This window comes from Takifugu rubripes, chromosome 22 (genome assembly GCF_901000725.2).
Source record: "Takifugu rubripes chromosome 22, fTakRub1.2, whole genome shotgun sequence".
NCBI lineage: Eukaryota > Metazoa > Chordata > Actinopteri > Tetraodontiformes > Tetraodontidae > Takifugu > Takifugu rubripes.
This window is the reverse complement of record NC_042306.1, coordinates 14918683-14934318: the sequence shown is the minus strand read 5'-3', so window position 1 is coordinate 14934318 and position 15636 is coordinate 14918683. Positions and strand designations below refer to the sequence as shown.

General features: G+C 40.3%; 1 protein-coding gene and 1 long non-coding RNA gene across 5 annotated transcripts; both read left to right on the top strand.

Annotated features, from left to right (window-relative positions):
• Positions 1–2194: 2194 nt before the first annotated feature.
• On the top strand, positions 2195–6719 carry LOC115247994 (uncharacterized). 3 transcript variants are annotated; one of them, XR_003887027.1, is made up of 6 exons: positions 2195–2301; positions 2601–2679; positions 3647–3853; positions 4303–5089; positions 5395–5532; positions 6066–6719. It is a non-coding gene; the product is annotated as an uncharacterized lncRNA (long non-coding RNA). The 3 variants fall into 3 exon arrangements; XR_003887028.1 differs by having other exon boundaries at positions 2205–2313; XR_003887029.1 differs by having other exon boundaries at positions 2235–2375.
• Positions 6720–8211: 1492 nt separating this feature from the next.
• Positions 8212–15491, top strand: LOC115247990 (putative ferric-chelate reductase 1). 2 transcript variants are annotated; one of them, XM_029831224.1, is made up of 8 exons: positions 8212–8362; positions 10661–10837; positions 11063–11141; positions 12109–12315; positions 12770–12895; positions 13421–13556; positions 13862–14020; positions 14555–15491. In XM_029831224.1, the coding sequence occupies exons 3-8, from the start codon at positions 11082–11084 to the stop codon at positions 14602–14604; spliced, it is 738 nt and encodes a 245-aa protein (XP_029687084.1). In that variant the 5' UTR covers positions 8212–8362; positions 10661–10837; positions 11063–11081; the 3' UTR covers positions 14605–15491. The 2 variants fall into 2 exon arrangements, with proteins under 2 accessions (XP_029687084.1, XP_029687083.1); XM_029831223.1 differs by having other exon boundaries at positions 8213–8362; positions 10661–10763.
• Positions 15492–15636: the final 145 nt, after the last annotated feature.

Below are 15636 nucleotides of genomic sequence, written 5' to 3'. Positions count from 1 at the left end.
GGTTTCAACTGCATTTGGTATACGTGTTTTTTCATCACTGCCGCCTCCAGCTCCTCTTTCTCACTTATTCATCATTTAATCAAAAATTTCAAAACTCTTTTTTTCCCACCTGAACTCTCCACCTACCTCAATCTGCCCACCATTCCCAGTTTCCTCAGTCCATCCTTCGTCAATTCCCTTTCTTGTCTTCATACCAACAGCAAGTGTTCTTTTGTTTCTGGTTGGTGACAATGCTTTCATAAACCAATGGGATGTTTCCCAACACTGCATAGTGTTCAATCTCAATCCTGTTTCCTGTAAGGAACATAACCTTTGTTGTTGCAGATGACAACCTAAAACCCCTTTTGAGTCCCCATCTTTCAACTTTATGCATTCCCTCCTGCATCCTCTTAGGAATGTACTGGACGTTTCAGGCTCTTTTTCAAAGGGCTGCATCATCAGAAAACAGCAACCAGTGACCTGCTGATCAAACATGAGATGGAGCCGAGCCGATACCACTCATGTTACTCAACAAACTGGGGCCAAACATGGGGCAAAATCGATGAGCAGCATGCAGCTGTGCAGGTAAGATGGTGGGAGAAACCAGGACTGCATATGACCTGGAATATTTGTGAATATATCATTATTGAGAAAAGGACAGGGCTAACTACACCCCCCTGTGGTGTACCATTTTGATCGCTGTATTGCCTTGATAATTCTGCTCCTACCAGAAGCGTTCTTTCAATTAAAAACTCCATTACCCAGCTAAACATATTCTGAGTTATCTCTAATAAATCCAGTTTTATCAGCAGCCCCTTCTTCCACAACATGGCTAATGCTTTTTGCACATCAAAGAATACTGATACCAACAATCTCTTTATTGACTTGAGCTTTTCTAACCATCGCGGGGCAATCATGCATTTACTTTCTAATAAATATGTTAACCTGCTTAACTTGCAGCTTTTCAGGGTTTCCTTGAAATTATAATTTATGCTTCTTTTCAGCTCTTTGACATTTTCCCTTCTTCCCCACTTTATTACATAGAATTGGCAGCCTGTCAAGACTTCTTTCATCCAAATGTAAGATTACAGATTTCATCCTTTCCTGTTGCAGTGTGACCAGTCTTGTCTAACACCTTCTTAAGACTATCTTCCTTTTCAGCTCTACTAAAATTGTATTTTCTACATATCACTTCTCTGTACTCTGCTTTAGTTCTGTCCCTGCCCTTCTTTCCCTTCTCTGACAAATAATTGGAACTATGCACTTCAACACAGGTATTTGCCATCAGCTTTTCTTTGTCGATCACTGCTGTGATTGCCTTGTGCGTCAAAACAGGATTGCTCCGCTCTCTTCTGTCTCCAGCCCTCTTTAACCATCCTCAGACCTCCCCTATGTTTGTTACCTTTCCAACTGAGTCACAGTATTGTCTCCAGTACTTTCTTTTTGAGTGTCTTGTCCTTCTCAGTACTGCCTGGGTCTTCTTGAGCTGAATCAATTGTTGGAAAGTGTGTGTTCTTATAACTTGTGTCTGGTTTCTGTTTCCCACTACACTTCTCATCCCACCACCTCATCACCTGATTCCTCCCATTGTTTTTTAAGATTTCTTAAAAAAATCTTACCTTTGTTAATAAAGAGAAATTAAAAGACTAACAAGAACACACAATAGCAACTGTGACAGCATGCCTTCAAAACTCTCATTAACATTCCCTCAGACGGCTGTCTGACTTATGACATCAGATACACTGACAGCTGTCAAACGGCTTCAATTAAGTTTAAAATGTAGGGTCCTATTGTTCCAACACACCAGGAATGTTCATTACGTTGAAGGTCATAAATGCCACATCTGAATGCACACTTAAAAAATATGGACAAAACATTCAAGAACATATTTAATGCCGCTTATTACTTTAATTATTGCTAAATACTTGCGTAATCTCCTGCAATTTGATTCCATTTCTTTTTCTGATTCATATTGTATCAGATGCTATGGCAAAGGTTTTTAACTTATGGAGATAATTTGACCAATAATGGTTCTGTTCCTTTGTTGCACTAAAGTCTTCTTGCAGAACCAAATGTGATTTATGTATGAAGATTCCATGTAGTTTAATCTTTAAGCTTTGATCATTCTTTTCATCCCCTAACAACTACTTCCTGATTTAGACACCTTCCAGGTAGGTGGGCAGGTACCTCTGAAATTTTCTTCCTCTCTTGATGCACAGACCCACCCATTCCTGATTTTAAGCATCGCTGTAGGACTCATCTGCCCTCAGAGAAGCAAAAACTTCTACAGGAAGAACGAGTGTCAGAGCTGAAAGATCAACTGTAAGAGCCCAAGTAAGACTATTCCATGAATGCTTGTTCAGATTCAGAACCAGTCAGAATAATGTTCAGTCCAGGTAATGTTAACTGTCAATGGATCCTGTGAACTCTCACATCAACTATTTTAAAAGTTAATTCTTAGGTCTGCAAATGAATCATCCCATCTGAATGTGTTATTTTTAATAATCAACAATTTTCTTGACAAAAGTCTATTGAGTTGATTTTCTTTAGTGTTCAATGCTTCTATTGAATGAGATAATATTTGTTGGAGTATAATCAGATGATTGATCATTTCATTTCAGTTATTTTCAGTCTGTAAGAATGGAACGAGGACGTGTCCTGCTGTTTGCAGCACTGATGATCTACACAACCTGTTCGACGGTTGGTTTATTCATTTATAAATGTTGTTTTCAGACTGAGACTTTTTATTACTCAGTATGTTGGTAATATTCTACTAGACTGTTGCTGACCATTCTCAACTTTCCTAAATGTGTTCTAGCATTGCACCGATTATCAATATTGAATTATTACCATACTTTTCAATGTCCTCTGAAAGTTTTAGTCGTCTTTTTACATTGACTTAGTTTTTCCGCTGCCGCCTCCAACGTTGCACCATTGATGCCAAGATTACGGGCAGTAGCTCTAGTACCTCCGTTGACGGTCAGATCGATTGTCTTTCATTTAAAAGCTCCATCATATGCAAAATGAGTATTGTCTTGCATAATCTTTTCCCGCATGTCTGTCTCACTTTTGCGTTTACTGCTAGAGAGTGGCCCCCACTGGCTGTTAGCCAGTAAAATATATAAATTAGCCATATGTCTGTGAAGATTCTCAATCATCCAGGGCATAGATACCCAAGGTAAGTTTTCTGTGTCAGTTGGACTGTTTTTCTTCTCAAAGATGTTTCTCCTTCGATCCAGAAGGCTTCTTCAGTTCTGAACTTCCTGGGGACAGAGCTTGAAAATATAGCCCTTGTAGACCATTAGCATGCTAATGAACTTGGTGGTCACCAGAGAGTCATTGGCAGGGTCGTTGGTAGGGTCGTTCACCTAGTCTCAGTTGGTGTGTCTCCCCTTTGTCTGCTGGCTCACATGGTGGTGAGGTCTCCTGGAATGGTGTGAACGTTAAATTAGCCATACCATTGTATGGGCTGCAGGATTCCAAATGTGTGAAAAAAGCTGCGTCTTATAGTCCTACAATGACGGTAATATGTCATGAAACATCACCAAAAATGGTTTTGATATGTTTGTGATTAAAAATCAGACATGACAACCCAGGAATAATTGACAATACAATATATTTTCTCTCAACATTTTTGTGATTTGGTGTATAATTGTGTTTTTCTCAGTTGAACATCACCAGAGATGGTTGTGGAACTACCGAGCTGTGTTTGGCATCACCAGATAATTGTGATCCTGCTGGAAACGACAGCTGTATGTTTGTATCTTTTGAATTTGTTCCTCCAGCCCCTCCAAATGTGAGTGAAGTGATCTTTAGACTCAGGGGAGATAGCCGTTTCTTCATAACAGTGGGACTGACCCAAAATCCTTCACATGTAAGTCAAATATCAAATGTTTTATTTAGGTGGAAATGAAAATAGTTGTATTTCAATATTTTGAGATTTCAGGAGTGAATCAGTTTAGAGTGTGCTATACAGTTTACCACAGCACTGAGTAGGTGGGCCTTAATGATTCAAGTTGTAGGGTTGGAGTTTATTCAGAAATTCTATAATTGCTGGACGTCGCTTCTTGTGATGACGTTTCCAACAGGTATCTGGTTGGTGGTCTGGATGACTTAAGGGGCTTTTAGCTTTGTCTTTAACAACAAAACTGAGATTATGGTCAAATAACAAAGAAGCCAGATCAAACTTTCCATCTCTTTTCCACCACTGACTGAATCATAATTATTGATGTATTTAATGAAGTCAGTGATACTAATGTTGATGTTCACTATGGTTCTATTACTTTTTAATCATGTCTTTGTCTCTGTGCATTACTTCCTAAGGGTGAGACCGAATTCGTTGCATGTGTAGCCACTAAATTGATGGTGGGTGGCAACGAACATGGGACCAAAGTTCTATATGTGATGAGAAACAACACCGACAACTCAGCTAAAGCTGATGGTTCTAAGGTAAAATGTCTTTATACATGTGGAATAGTTAAGATTCATTTACTGTAATTCATGATTGTTTTTTTTAATATTGTTGAAGCAAAATGACTAAAGACAGAAGGAGATAATTCAATTAACACTTTGAGCTACGATTTGCTACAGATAAACCTTCGCAAGGTTGATTCTGCTTTAATAAAGATTTATAACAATGATCAGTCAGCTAATATTGCTCAAGGCTGTTTCTTTAATTATTTCCATGAAAAAAGACCAGGTACGGGAGACTTTGAGTTGAAGTTTAAAGGATAATGATGCTTGAGCTCATAATAATGAGCTCATCATCTGCTTCTGAAAAAGAATTAGTATCAATGATCAGCACCCTAAACTGTTGGAAATAAATGTGAAAACAGAATCTGGCCAAAAATATGTTCTTTTTAAGGGCCAACAAAACCAATTTTCAACATCTTTTCTATGATGTGTATCTATAACATGTTGATTTCTCATTTCTGTAGTTTCCTTCTATTTTATATCTTAATGTTTCATTAACAGACCTTTGAATCCACTCAGCGCGAAGCTGTTGGAAATATCATGAAATGTCAGTTCTCACTGTCAGGTCTAAACAGCTCCTCAACCAGGGGGAACAATGACCTTGATTTCGTCGTAATCCTGGGAAAAGGAGCAAACTGTGCGTATACAGAATAACCATGTTGGTTCACACTAATATTGTTCATCAGGGCCTTTTGACAGGAACTGTGATGATTGATGTGATTCAAGTCTTTATTCATTGTTACATGGAATGAATTTGTCTTTGAGCAACAGCTAACTGCATTGCCTGAAAACACAATTGAGTCAAACCACCACAATGAATTCTAAAGAAAATGGGACTTTTGTTTAAACATTTTGAAAAGTGATTAATATTAATATCTGTGGAGCAATTAGCAAGTGTTCAGGTATTTATGCATCTTGTTCCCTAATCTCTCGCACTAACAGCAAGTTTTAGTTCCCTCACAATTGATCTCACCACGGGTCTCCTGGATCTCTCAAACCCACGAGCCAATATCCCCACTACAACTGCTCCAACCAGCATGGTTCCTACAGCAGCAGCCAGGGGGCCTAATCAAATTCATGGTAAGAACTTCACCTTCACCTATTTGTGCTTCAATCTCAATTAGATGCTCTAATCCAGGAGGAGAAATTTGCCTTCATGACATCTAAGTCCAGTAACCATCTATTCAGCTGCAGGGTAACAATACATGTGCTGCTGTTGGAATAAAAACTGGCTGAAAGACTGGGAGGGTTCAAGGGTCAGTACTTATCTTGGCGGCTCAGTGTTGGGCACAGTCACCAGACAGGGAGAAGGTTCTGTGCTCTGCTGTGTGACGTGCACTTTGTCCGTTCATTACAGTTTTCGAGTACTAAACTAAAGTTTGAAGTGGAGACGTGAGCAGTAACAGACTCCAAGAGTCACGACCACGATCGTCATCCATTAATGCAGACATAAAGCCCAGAGACCATATTTACAGTAAAAGTCTGAACAAAATCAGATGTTTGTAAGGTGACCAAGATGTGTTTAAACTATTGTTGATTGACCTGATTTTACAGGGGTCCAAACTGACCTTTGACCTTTCTGATCAAAGTCCTTTCTCTCTGGTCTCTGGCAGCCCTGTTGACCCTCAGTGCCCTGATGTTGTCTGTCATGCTGAGAGGCTGAAACATCCAGGAGAACATTTTCACCCACGTGAATCTGATGAAGACTTATGAAGACTCATGTGTTGGATTTATTTCTGTGTATCAGAGGGTAGAAAAGATTTGATTCTGAACTTTCTTCTTCTTTATTTTCTTTTTGCTTTGGAGCCAGTGATTGGGCCACCAGCTCCACGATGACCTCTTTGTTGTTGCTCTGGTCACGTCCCCCTTTTGCACCAGCCCCTGCGTCTGCTCGCATCGGCTGTTGCACGTTTTGAATTGTTGCAACCCAACGAGCCATCAACCACCCGAGATATCCAGTTTCTGTGTGTGACTCACAATCGACTCTTGTGTTTGAGGTGTTCACACTTAACCATCCCGCTGTTGCTGAGCGACTGTCTCACCCCAATTTGGGGGAAGAGAACAAAATCCAGTCAACGACCCTATGAGTGGGCTAAAATCATGTAGTGTGAACAGGGCTGAAGGTGCCAGCCGAAACAGTCTGGAAGAATAAAATGCGGTAATGGTCTTTTTCTGATACAAATTTAGAATAACAGGTTTTTCTTGAGGGAGTTGGTATAAACATTTTTCTTGATACCTCGTCGAAATAAAGTTGAAACTATTGTTAACCTGCAAGTCTGATCCCTTTTTTAAACATCATTTTCCCTTTAATTACATCACAAATGAAACGTCAAATATTGACAACTCTCAAAGAGTTTATGCCTGGGAGGCTAACAGGGCGGTTGACCTCCTGTCAAGAGCTGTGTAATGAAGGAGACGTGTTGGATGATAGCAGGCACAGAAAGCAGCAAAGACTGGGTCCATCCTGCACGGGTTCCTCAGTTCAGGAGTCACCCAGGCAGTGCTGCAGTAGAGCTCAGCTGCTGATGAGGCCCTCATGATGTCTGTCAAGTCATTGTTGCCACAGCCCCATTTCCCCAGTTCCCTCCTGTCCCTCTGCCCCAGTAATTTCCCACTCTCCCTGCCTCTGCTCCACTCTACCTGCCAGCCACTCCCACCCCGTCAGCTCAACTCCACTCACCTGCAGCACAGCTGCAGCTTATTCCCAACCAGCCCTGCTATCAGCCTCCCCTGCACTCTGTCTTTGCCAGATTGTTCTTCTGCTTTGATGCGAGACTTTCCAGCGTGGTTTCCCTGCCGGATTCCCCGTTACCGACCCTGCCTGTCTCCGTTCTGCCTGCCTCGCCTGTTCCCCGGACAACCTACCTGCTTTCTGCCCCTGACTACGACTTCTGCCTCAGCGTTTCTGGTTCCTGTAGGGGTGGGCAAGTGAAGCCTCATGAAGCACTGAGGCTTTCCGAACAATTGTGTCGAAAAAGATTCAAAGCTTCGAGACTTCAGTGACGGTGACATCTGGTGGACAGCTGAAGCCATAGCAACGTCCAAAGAGCACGACTGGAGCACTGGCACCGTTTCAATCCCACGACACTAATAAAAGTTAATTGTGTGCTCGTCCAGGGGTTTTGTTCATTCATACCAAATAATGATTATAGCGTCTTTACAATAAAATATGCAGATGCTCTCCCCCTTACTCTAAAACATATTCAAGATTAACCCAAAGAATAAATGCAAATTATATTAAGGGTTCAGTGTTGGTTAAGGGTTCATTGAACACTTTGAGATTTATTTAAAAACTACTAAAAGTCCCTAACAGGATTAGAGATCCTTCCTACTTTGCAAATGATCATGGTGTTTGAATTCAGAAACATTATTTTTGTATGTGTGAAGTGTTTTGAAGGAAAACCTTTAAAGATAATGGTTTGTCATTTGTCCTATGTTTGATTTGGAATGATTTTTCACAGAAGCAGAAAAGTTATTTGTCCTCACAAACTCTAGAACGTCGATTATTGGTGGTACTCGCCATGAAACTTGCCAAAATACTCTAACTCTCACTCTCCAAATCTCTATCTCCTCACAACCCAACAATTTCGGAGCATATTAATGCATCTTATATAGCTGATATGCCATCAAACCACTCAAATCTGTCTCAGAATGCATTGAAACGCCATGAGCCAATGACACACACTGAAAGGCTGAGCCAATGAAAGGCTTTGAAACATTTATCGGTCACGTGACACTGGTGTTTCGAATCACTGCGCTTCGGGAAGAGTGACACAAGCTCCGAAGCCTCGGTCTCATTTGCCATCACTAGGTTCCTGTCTGCTCAGCTGGTTTTGACTTCTCCGCCTGGCCCCGACTTCGCTGCTGCTCGTCCCCAGTCTGCTCCGCTCCATCGTCAGCCTCCTCTCCTGTAAGACCCTTTCTGTCACTCCTGCCCACTGTCAGCGGAACTGCACGGTTCCGAGGATTTACGTCCTTCCCCCTTGGTTCCGCATTCTGGCTCTGCTCGACCCACTCCCCGAGCCTGCAACCCATAGACTTTGTGCGGGCCCGGAGCCTGAAGAACGGACTATTTCCTGTGTTTCCTTGTCTACCTGAGTTCCTGTTTGCCCGTGTGCTAATAAAAGTCATTACCACGGCCCAGTTTTCCAAAGTGCTGCTTTTGGGTCCTAATCGCACCCGTCACAATCAGGGTCAAGTAGGTACATTTTGTGTACCTACTTGCTCAGCAGTCGGTACCCGAGTAGGTACTATTATGAGAATGTCGGTTCATGTTTATGCACCTATTGGAGTCACGAAAGCAACGGGTTTCAAGAGGCAAAAACCGCTGTGTGTTTCCTATTTTTACAAGATAAATAGTAAAGGCTACCAGCAAGGTGATAGTCTGATCCAACAAGGTACAGATGTTTTTGAGCTTTGTGGCAGAGGAGAGTAGATGGGCCAACAGGGTGTGGACCAAAATCAGGTTTTACCTGGAAGTCTTGATACAGTCCTCTGAACTGTGTTCTGTTCTCTGATGTCAGCTAACATAGGTGAAACCACCTCTCATTCCTGTGGTTTGTGTAGAACTGCCAACCCTGTTCTGCTGTCAGTGCTTTGATGAACCAAAGTTGTTTTTTTTTATTAATGAGGAATGTGAACATAACTAATGGAGCAGTGCACTTTTTTACTTTTCTTTAGTGCATCTTGAATGTTTCAGTAGAACATCAGAGTCAATCATGAATGCAGGACAAATTAATTTAATGACAAATAAAAATCGAACCTGTGCTCTTTGAGTATGAGTAATTATTGATCTCATAAGATATTCAGCACATACATACATAAAAACATGTATAAAATGGAATTTCTCGAGTACTTAAAAGTCTACTAACATACATTTCCTCTTTTTTTATTAGTATTACAACAAAAAAGTGAGATGAAGTCTAATATATGAAAATAAAATATGCAAGATCATCTTGAATTACCTTGAAAAACTTTCTTTAAAATGTTTTTGTTCTGTTTTTCAAGAAAATAGACATAATAAAATGTCTGTGTGGATTCTCAATCATCCAGGTCATAGTTAATAAAGAGAAATTAAAAGACTAACAAGAACACACAATAGCAACTGTGATAGCATGCCTTCAAAACTCTCATTAACATTCCCTCAGATGGCTGTCTGACTTATGACATCAGTTCCAACACACCAGGAATGTTCATTACGTTGAAGGTCATAAATGCCACATCTGAATGCACACTTAAAAAATATGGACAAAACCATTCAAGAACATATTTAATGCCGCTTATTACTTTAATTATTGCTACATACTTGTGTAATCTCGTGCAATTTGATTACATTTCTTTTTCTGATTCATATTGTATCAGATGCTATGGCAAAGCTTTTTAACTTATGGAGATAATTTGACCAATAATGGTTCTGTTCCTTTGTTGCACTAAAGTCTTCTTGCAGAGCCAAATGTGATTTATGTATTGTTGGATCGCAATACCTTTGTGTGTAGCTGCTAATCCGCGTGTTCTTTGAATGAAGACTTAAAGAAGAAAAATACCAATTTCAAAATGTATTTTAACAATAGAACCAATTCGAGATACAAATATTACAGAGCTCCGGGCCAGTTCATAACCCTAGCAACAACAGAGTCAATTGCCAGGGCACGAAGTCTGACAACCTAACTATCCCTTGACCCAGTCTTTTATAGTAACACACATACAAATTCACAATGTTCATACAATCCAATCCAGATCCCCTGCTGGGATGACCTCGTCCTCTTCCTCCAGTCCCATTTGGTGTTGGTAGAGTCCTTCTTTTCCATTATTTTCCCAGGTGGCCAGATCAAAGTTCCCATTCTTCATGCAAATAAGATCGTCAACCCCAGCCTGATGCCCTGTTTACAATGATTGTTTAACACCCCCTGCCTGACTGGTCCTGAGATTACAGTAGAACAAACAACAATCCTGTAAATGGAATGTCTCTGTTCTTTATTACATTTGCTAATGAGTCTACCTTGCCTAACTTCTAAGAGAAGACAGGAACATATGGTGAAACCCATAACAACAAAATAAAGACAATTCTCAACAGTATGAAGATTCCATGTAGTTTAATCTTTAAGCTTTGATCATTCTTTTCATCCCCTAACAACTACTTCCTGATTTAGACACCTTCCAGGTAGGCGGGCAGGTACCTCTGAAATTTTCTTTCTCTCTTGATGCACAGACCCACCCATTCCTGATTTTAAGCATCGCTGTAGGACTCATCTGCCCTCAGAGAAGCAAAAACTTCTACAGGAAGAACGAGTGTCAGAGCTGAAAGATCAACTGTAAGAGCCCAAGTAAGACTATTCCATGAATGCTTGTTCAGATTCAGAACCAGTCAGAATAATGTTCAGTCCAGGTAATGTTAACTGTAAATGGATCCTGTGAACTCTCACATCAACTATTTTAAAAGTTAATTCTTAGGTCTGCAAATGAATCATCACGTCTGAATGTGTTATTTTTAATAATCAACAATTTTTTTGACAAAAGTCTATTGAGTTGATTTTCTTTAGGGTTCAGTGCTTCTATTGAATGAGATAATATTTGTTGGAGTATAATCAGATGATTGATCATTTCATTTCAGTTATTTTCAGTCTGTAAGAATGGAACGAGGACGTGTCCTGCTGTTTGCAGCACTGATGATCTACACAACCTGTTCGACGGTTGGTTTATTCATTTATAAATGTTGTTTTCAGACTGAGACTTTTTATTTCTAAGTATGTTGGTAATATTCTACTAGACTGTTGTTGACCATTCTCAACTTTCCTAAATGTGTTCTAGCATTGCACCGACTATCAATATTGAATTATTACCATACTTTTCAATGTCCTCTGAAAGTTTTAGTCGTCTTTTTACATTGACTTAGTTTTTCCGCTGCCGCCTCCAACGTTGCACCATTGATGCCAAGATTACGGGCAGTAGCTCTAGTACCTCCGTTGACGGTCAGATCGATTGTCTTTCATTTAAAAGCTCCATCATATGCAAAATGAGTATTGTCTTGCATAATCTTTTCCCGCATGTCTGTCTCACTTTTGCGTTTACTGCTAGAGAGTGGCCCCCACTGGCTGTTAGCCAGTAAAATATATACATTAGCCATACGTCTGTGAAGATTCTCAATCATCCAGGGCATAGATACCCAAGGTAAGTTTTCTGTGTCAGTTGGACTGTTTTTCTTCTCAAAGATGTTTCTCCTTCGATCCAGAAGGCTTCTTCAGTTCTGAACTTCCTGGGGACAGAGCTTGAAAATATAGCCCTTGTAGACCATTAGCATGCTAATGAACTTGGTGGTCACCATAGAGTCATTGGCAGGGTCGTTGGTAGGGTCGTTCACCTAGTCTCAGTTGGTGTGTCTCCCCTTTGTCTGCTGGCTCACATGGTGGTGAGGTCTCCTGGAATGGTGTGAACGTTAAATTAGCCATACCATTGTATCGGCTGCAGGATTCCAAATGTGTGAAAAAAGCTGCGTCTTATAGTCCTACAATGACGGTAATATGTCATGAAACATCACCAAAAATGGTTTTGATATGTTTGTGATTAAAAATCAGACATGACAACCCAGGAATAATTGACAATACAATATATTTTCTCTCAACATTTTTGTGATTTGGTGTATAATTGTGTTTTTCTCAGTTGAAGATCACCAGAGATGGTTGTGGAACTACCGAGCTGTGTTTGGCATCACCAGATAATTGTGATCCTGCTGGAAACGACAGCTGTATGTTTGTATCTTTTGAATTTGTTCCTCCAGCCCCTCCAAATGTGAGTAAAGTGATCTTTAGACTCAGGGGAGATAGCGGTTTCTTCACAACAGTGGGACTGACCCAAAATCCTTCACAGGTAAGTCAAATATCATCAAATGTTTTATTTAGGTGGAAATGAAAATAGTTGTATTTCAATATTTTGAGATTTCAGGAGTGAATCAGAGTTTAGAGTGTGCTATACAGTTTACCACAGCACTGAGTAGGTGGGCCTTAATGATTCAAGTTGTAGGGTCGGAGTTTATTCAGAAATTCTATAATTGCTGGACGTCGCTTCTTGTGATGACGTTTCCAACAGGTATCTGGTTGGTGGTCTGGATGACTTAAGGGGCTTTTAGCTTTGTCTTTAACAACAAAACTAAGATTATGGTCAAATAACAAAGAAGCCAGATCAAACTTTCCATCTCTTTTCCACCACTGACTGAATCATAATTATTGATGTATTTAATGAAGTCAGTGATACTAATGTTGATGTTCACTATGGTTATATTACTTTTTAATCATGTCTTTGTCTCCGTGCATTACTTCCTAAGGGTGAGACCGAATTCTTTGCATGTATAGCCTCTGCATTGGGCCTGGGTGGCGTCATCTCCACGAGAGGATTTCTATATATGATTAGAAACAACACCGACAACTCAACTAAACCTGATATTTCTAAGGTAAAATGTCTTTATACATGTGGAATAATTAAGATTCATTTACTGTAATTCATGATTGTTTTTTTTTATATTGTTGAAGCAAAATGACTAAAGACAGAAGGAGATAATACAATTAACACTTTGAGCTACGATTTGCTACAGATAAACCTTCGCAAGGTTGATTCTGCTTTAATAAAGATTTATAACAATGACCAGTCAGCTAATATCGCTCAAGGCTGTTTCTTTAATTATTTCCATGAAAAAAGACCAGGTACGGGAGACTTTGAGTTGAAGTTTAAAGGATAATGATGCTTGAACTCATAATAACGAGCTAATCATCTGCTTCTGAAAAAGAATTAGTATCAATGATCAGCAGCCTAAACTGTTGGAAATAAATGTGAAAACAGAATCTGGCCAAAAATATGTTCTTTTTAAGGGCCAACAAAACCAATTTTCAACATCTTTTCTATGATGTGTATCTATAACATGTTGATTTCTCATTTCTGTAGTTTCCTTCTATTTTATATCTTAATGTTTCATTAACAGACCTTTGAATCCACTCAGCTCGAAGTTGTTGGAAATATCGTGAAATGTCAGTTCTCACTGTCAGGTCTAAACAGCTCCTCAACCAGGGGGAACAATGACCTTGATTTCGTCGTAATCCTGGGAAAAGGAGCAAGCCGTGCGTATACAGAATAACCATGTTGGTTCACACTAATATTGTTCATCAGGGCCTTTTGACAGGAACTGTGATGATTGATGTGATTCAAGTCTTTATTCATTGTCACATGGAATGAACCTGTCTTTGAGCAACAGCTAACTGCATTGCCTGAAAACACAATTGAGTCAAACCACCACAATGAATTCTAAAGAAAATGTGACTTTTGTTTAAACATTTTGAAAAGTGATTAATATTAATATCTGTGGAGCAATTAGCAAGTGTTCAGGTATTTATGCATGTTGTCCCCTAATGTCTTACACTAACAGGAGAATTTAGTTCCCTCAACATTTCTCTCATCACGGGTCTCCTGGATCTCTCAATCCGAGGAGCCAATATCCCCACTACAAATGCTCCAACCAGCATGGTTTCCACCAACACCAGCATGGTTCCTACAGCAGCAGCCAGGGGGCCTAATCAAATTCATGGTAAGAACTTCACCTTCACCTATTTGTGCTTCAATCTCAATTAGATGCTCTAATCCAGGAGGAGAAATTTGCCTCCATGACATCTAAGTCCAGTAACCATCTATTCAGCTGCAGGGTAACAATACATGTGCTGCTGTTGGAATAAAAACTGGCTGAAAGACTGGGAGGGGTCAAGGGTCAGTACTTATCTTGGCGGCTCAGTGTTGGGCACAGTCACCAGACAGGGAGAAGGTTCTGTGCTCTGCTGTGTGACGTGCACTTTGTCCGTTCATTACAGTTTTCGAGTACTAAACTAAAGTTTGAAGTGGAGACGTGAGCAGTAACAGACTCCTAGAGTCACGACCACGATCGTCATCCATTAATGCAGACATAAAGCCCAGAGACCATATTTACAGTAAAAAGTCTGAACAAAATCAGATGTTTGTAAGGTGACCAAGATGTGTTTAAACTATTGTTGATTGACCTGATTTTACAGGGGTCCAAACTGACCTTTGACCTTTCTGATCAAAGTCCTTTCTCTCTGGTCTCTGGCAGCCCTGTTGACCCTCAGTGCCCTGATGTTGTCTGTCATGCTGAGAGGCTGAAACATCCAGGAGAACATTTTCACCCACGTGAATCTGATGAAGACTTATGAAGACTCATGTGTTGGATTTATTTCTGTGTATCAGAGGGTAGAAAAGATTTGATTCTGAACTTTCTTCTTCTTTATTTTCTTTTTGCTTTTGAGCCAGTGATTGGGCCACCAGCTCCTTTTCACACTTTGTAACGAAGTCAAACAGCTAAACTGAAACTGCGAAAGCCTTGTAAAACCAACATGAGTCTTGAAGTCGTGGGAGCGTTCACACTACATGTCTGTCCATCAGTAGGCGTGGCTGACTGCTTTAATTGGTCTCCAAACAAGGTTTTGTATTGAAAACTCACACAGACTGATGCAAGAATCAAGTTTTTCACTGTAAACACGGCTGTGGACCAGAAAAGAGCCCTCTAGCTTGGTTGTGCATTACTATGTCCTCAAAAAAGAAAGAAAGACGATGACCTCTTTGTTGTTGCTCTGGTCACGTCCCCCTTTTGCACCAGCCCCTGCGTCTGCTCGCATCGGCTGTTGCACGTTTTGAATTGTTGCAACCCAACGAGCCATCAACCACCGGAGATATCCAGTTTTGAGTGTGACTCACAATCGACTCTTGTGTTTGAGGTGTTCACACTTAACCATCCCGCTGTTGCTGAGCGACTGTCTCACCCCAATTTGGGGGAAGAGAACAAAATCCAGTCAACGACCCTATGAGTGGGCTAAAATCATGTAGTGTGAACAGGGCTGAAGGTGCCAGCCAAAACAGTCTGGAAGAATAAAATGTGGTAATGGTCTTTTTCTGATACAAATTTAGAATAACAGGTTTTTCTTGAGGGAGTTGGTATAAACATTTTTCTTGATACCTCGTCGAAATAAAGTTTAAACTATTGTTAACCTGCAAGTCTGATCCCTTTTTTTAACATCATTTTCCCTTTAATTACATCACAAATGAAACGTCAAATATTGACAACTCTCAAAGGCTAACAGGGCGGTTGACCTCCTGTCAAGAGCTGTGTAATGAAGGAGACGTGTTGGATGATAGCAG

Bases quoted from the DNA above. Each gene is read 5' to 3' on its own strand.
- LOC115247990 (XM_029831224.1), top strand. From the start codon at position 11,082: ATGGAACGAGGACGTGTCCTGCTGTTTGCAGCACTGATGATCTACACA. The intron at 12,896-13,420 runs GTAAAATGTCTT...TTTCATTAACAG, and splicing joins CTAAACCTGATATTTCTAAG to ACCTTTGAATCCACTCAGCT. The intron at 14,021-14,554 runs GTAAGAACTTCA...GGTCTCTGGCAG, and splicing joins GGGGCCTAATCAAATTCATG to CCCTGTTGACCCTCAGTGCC.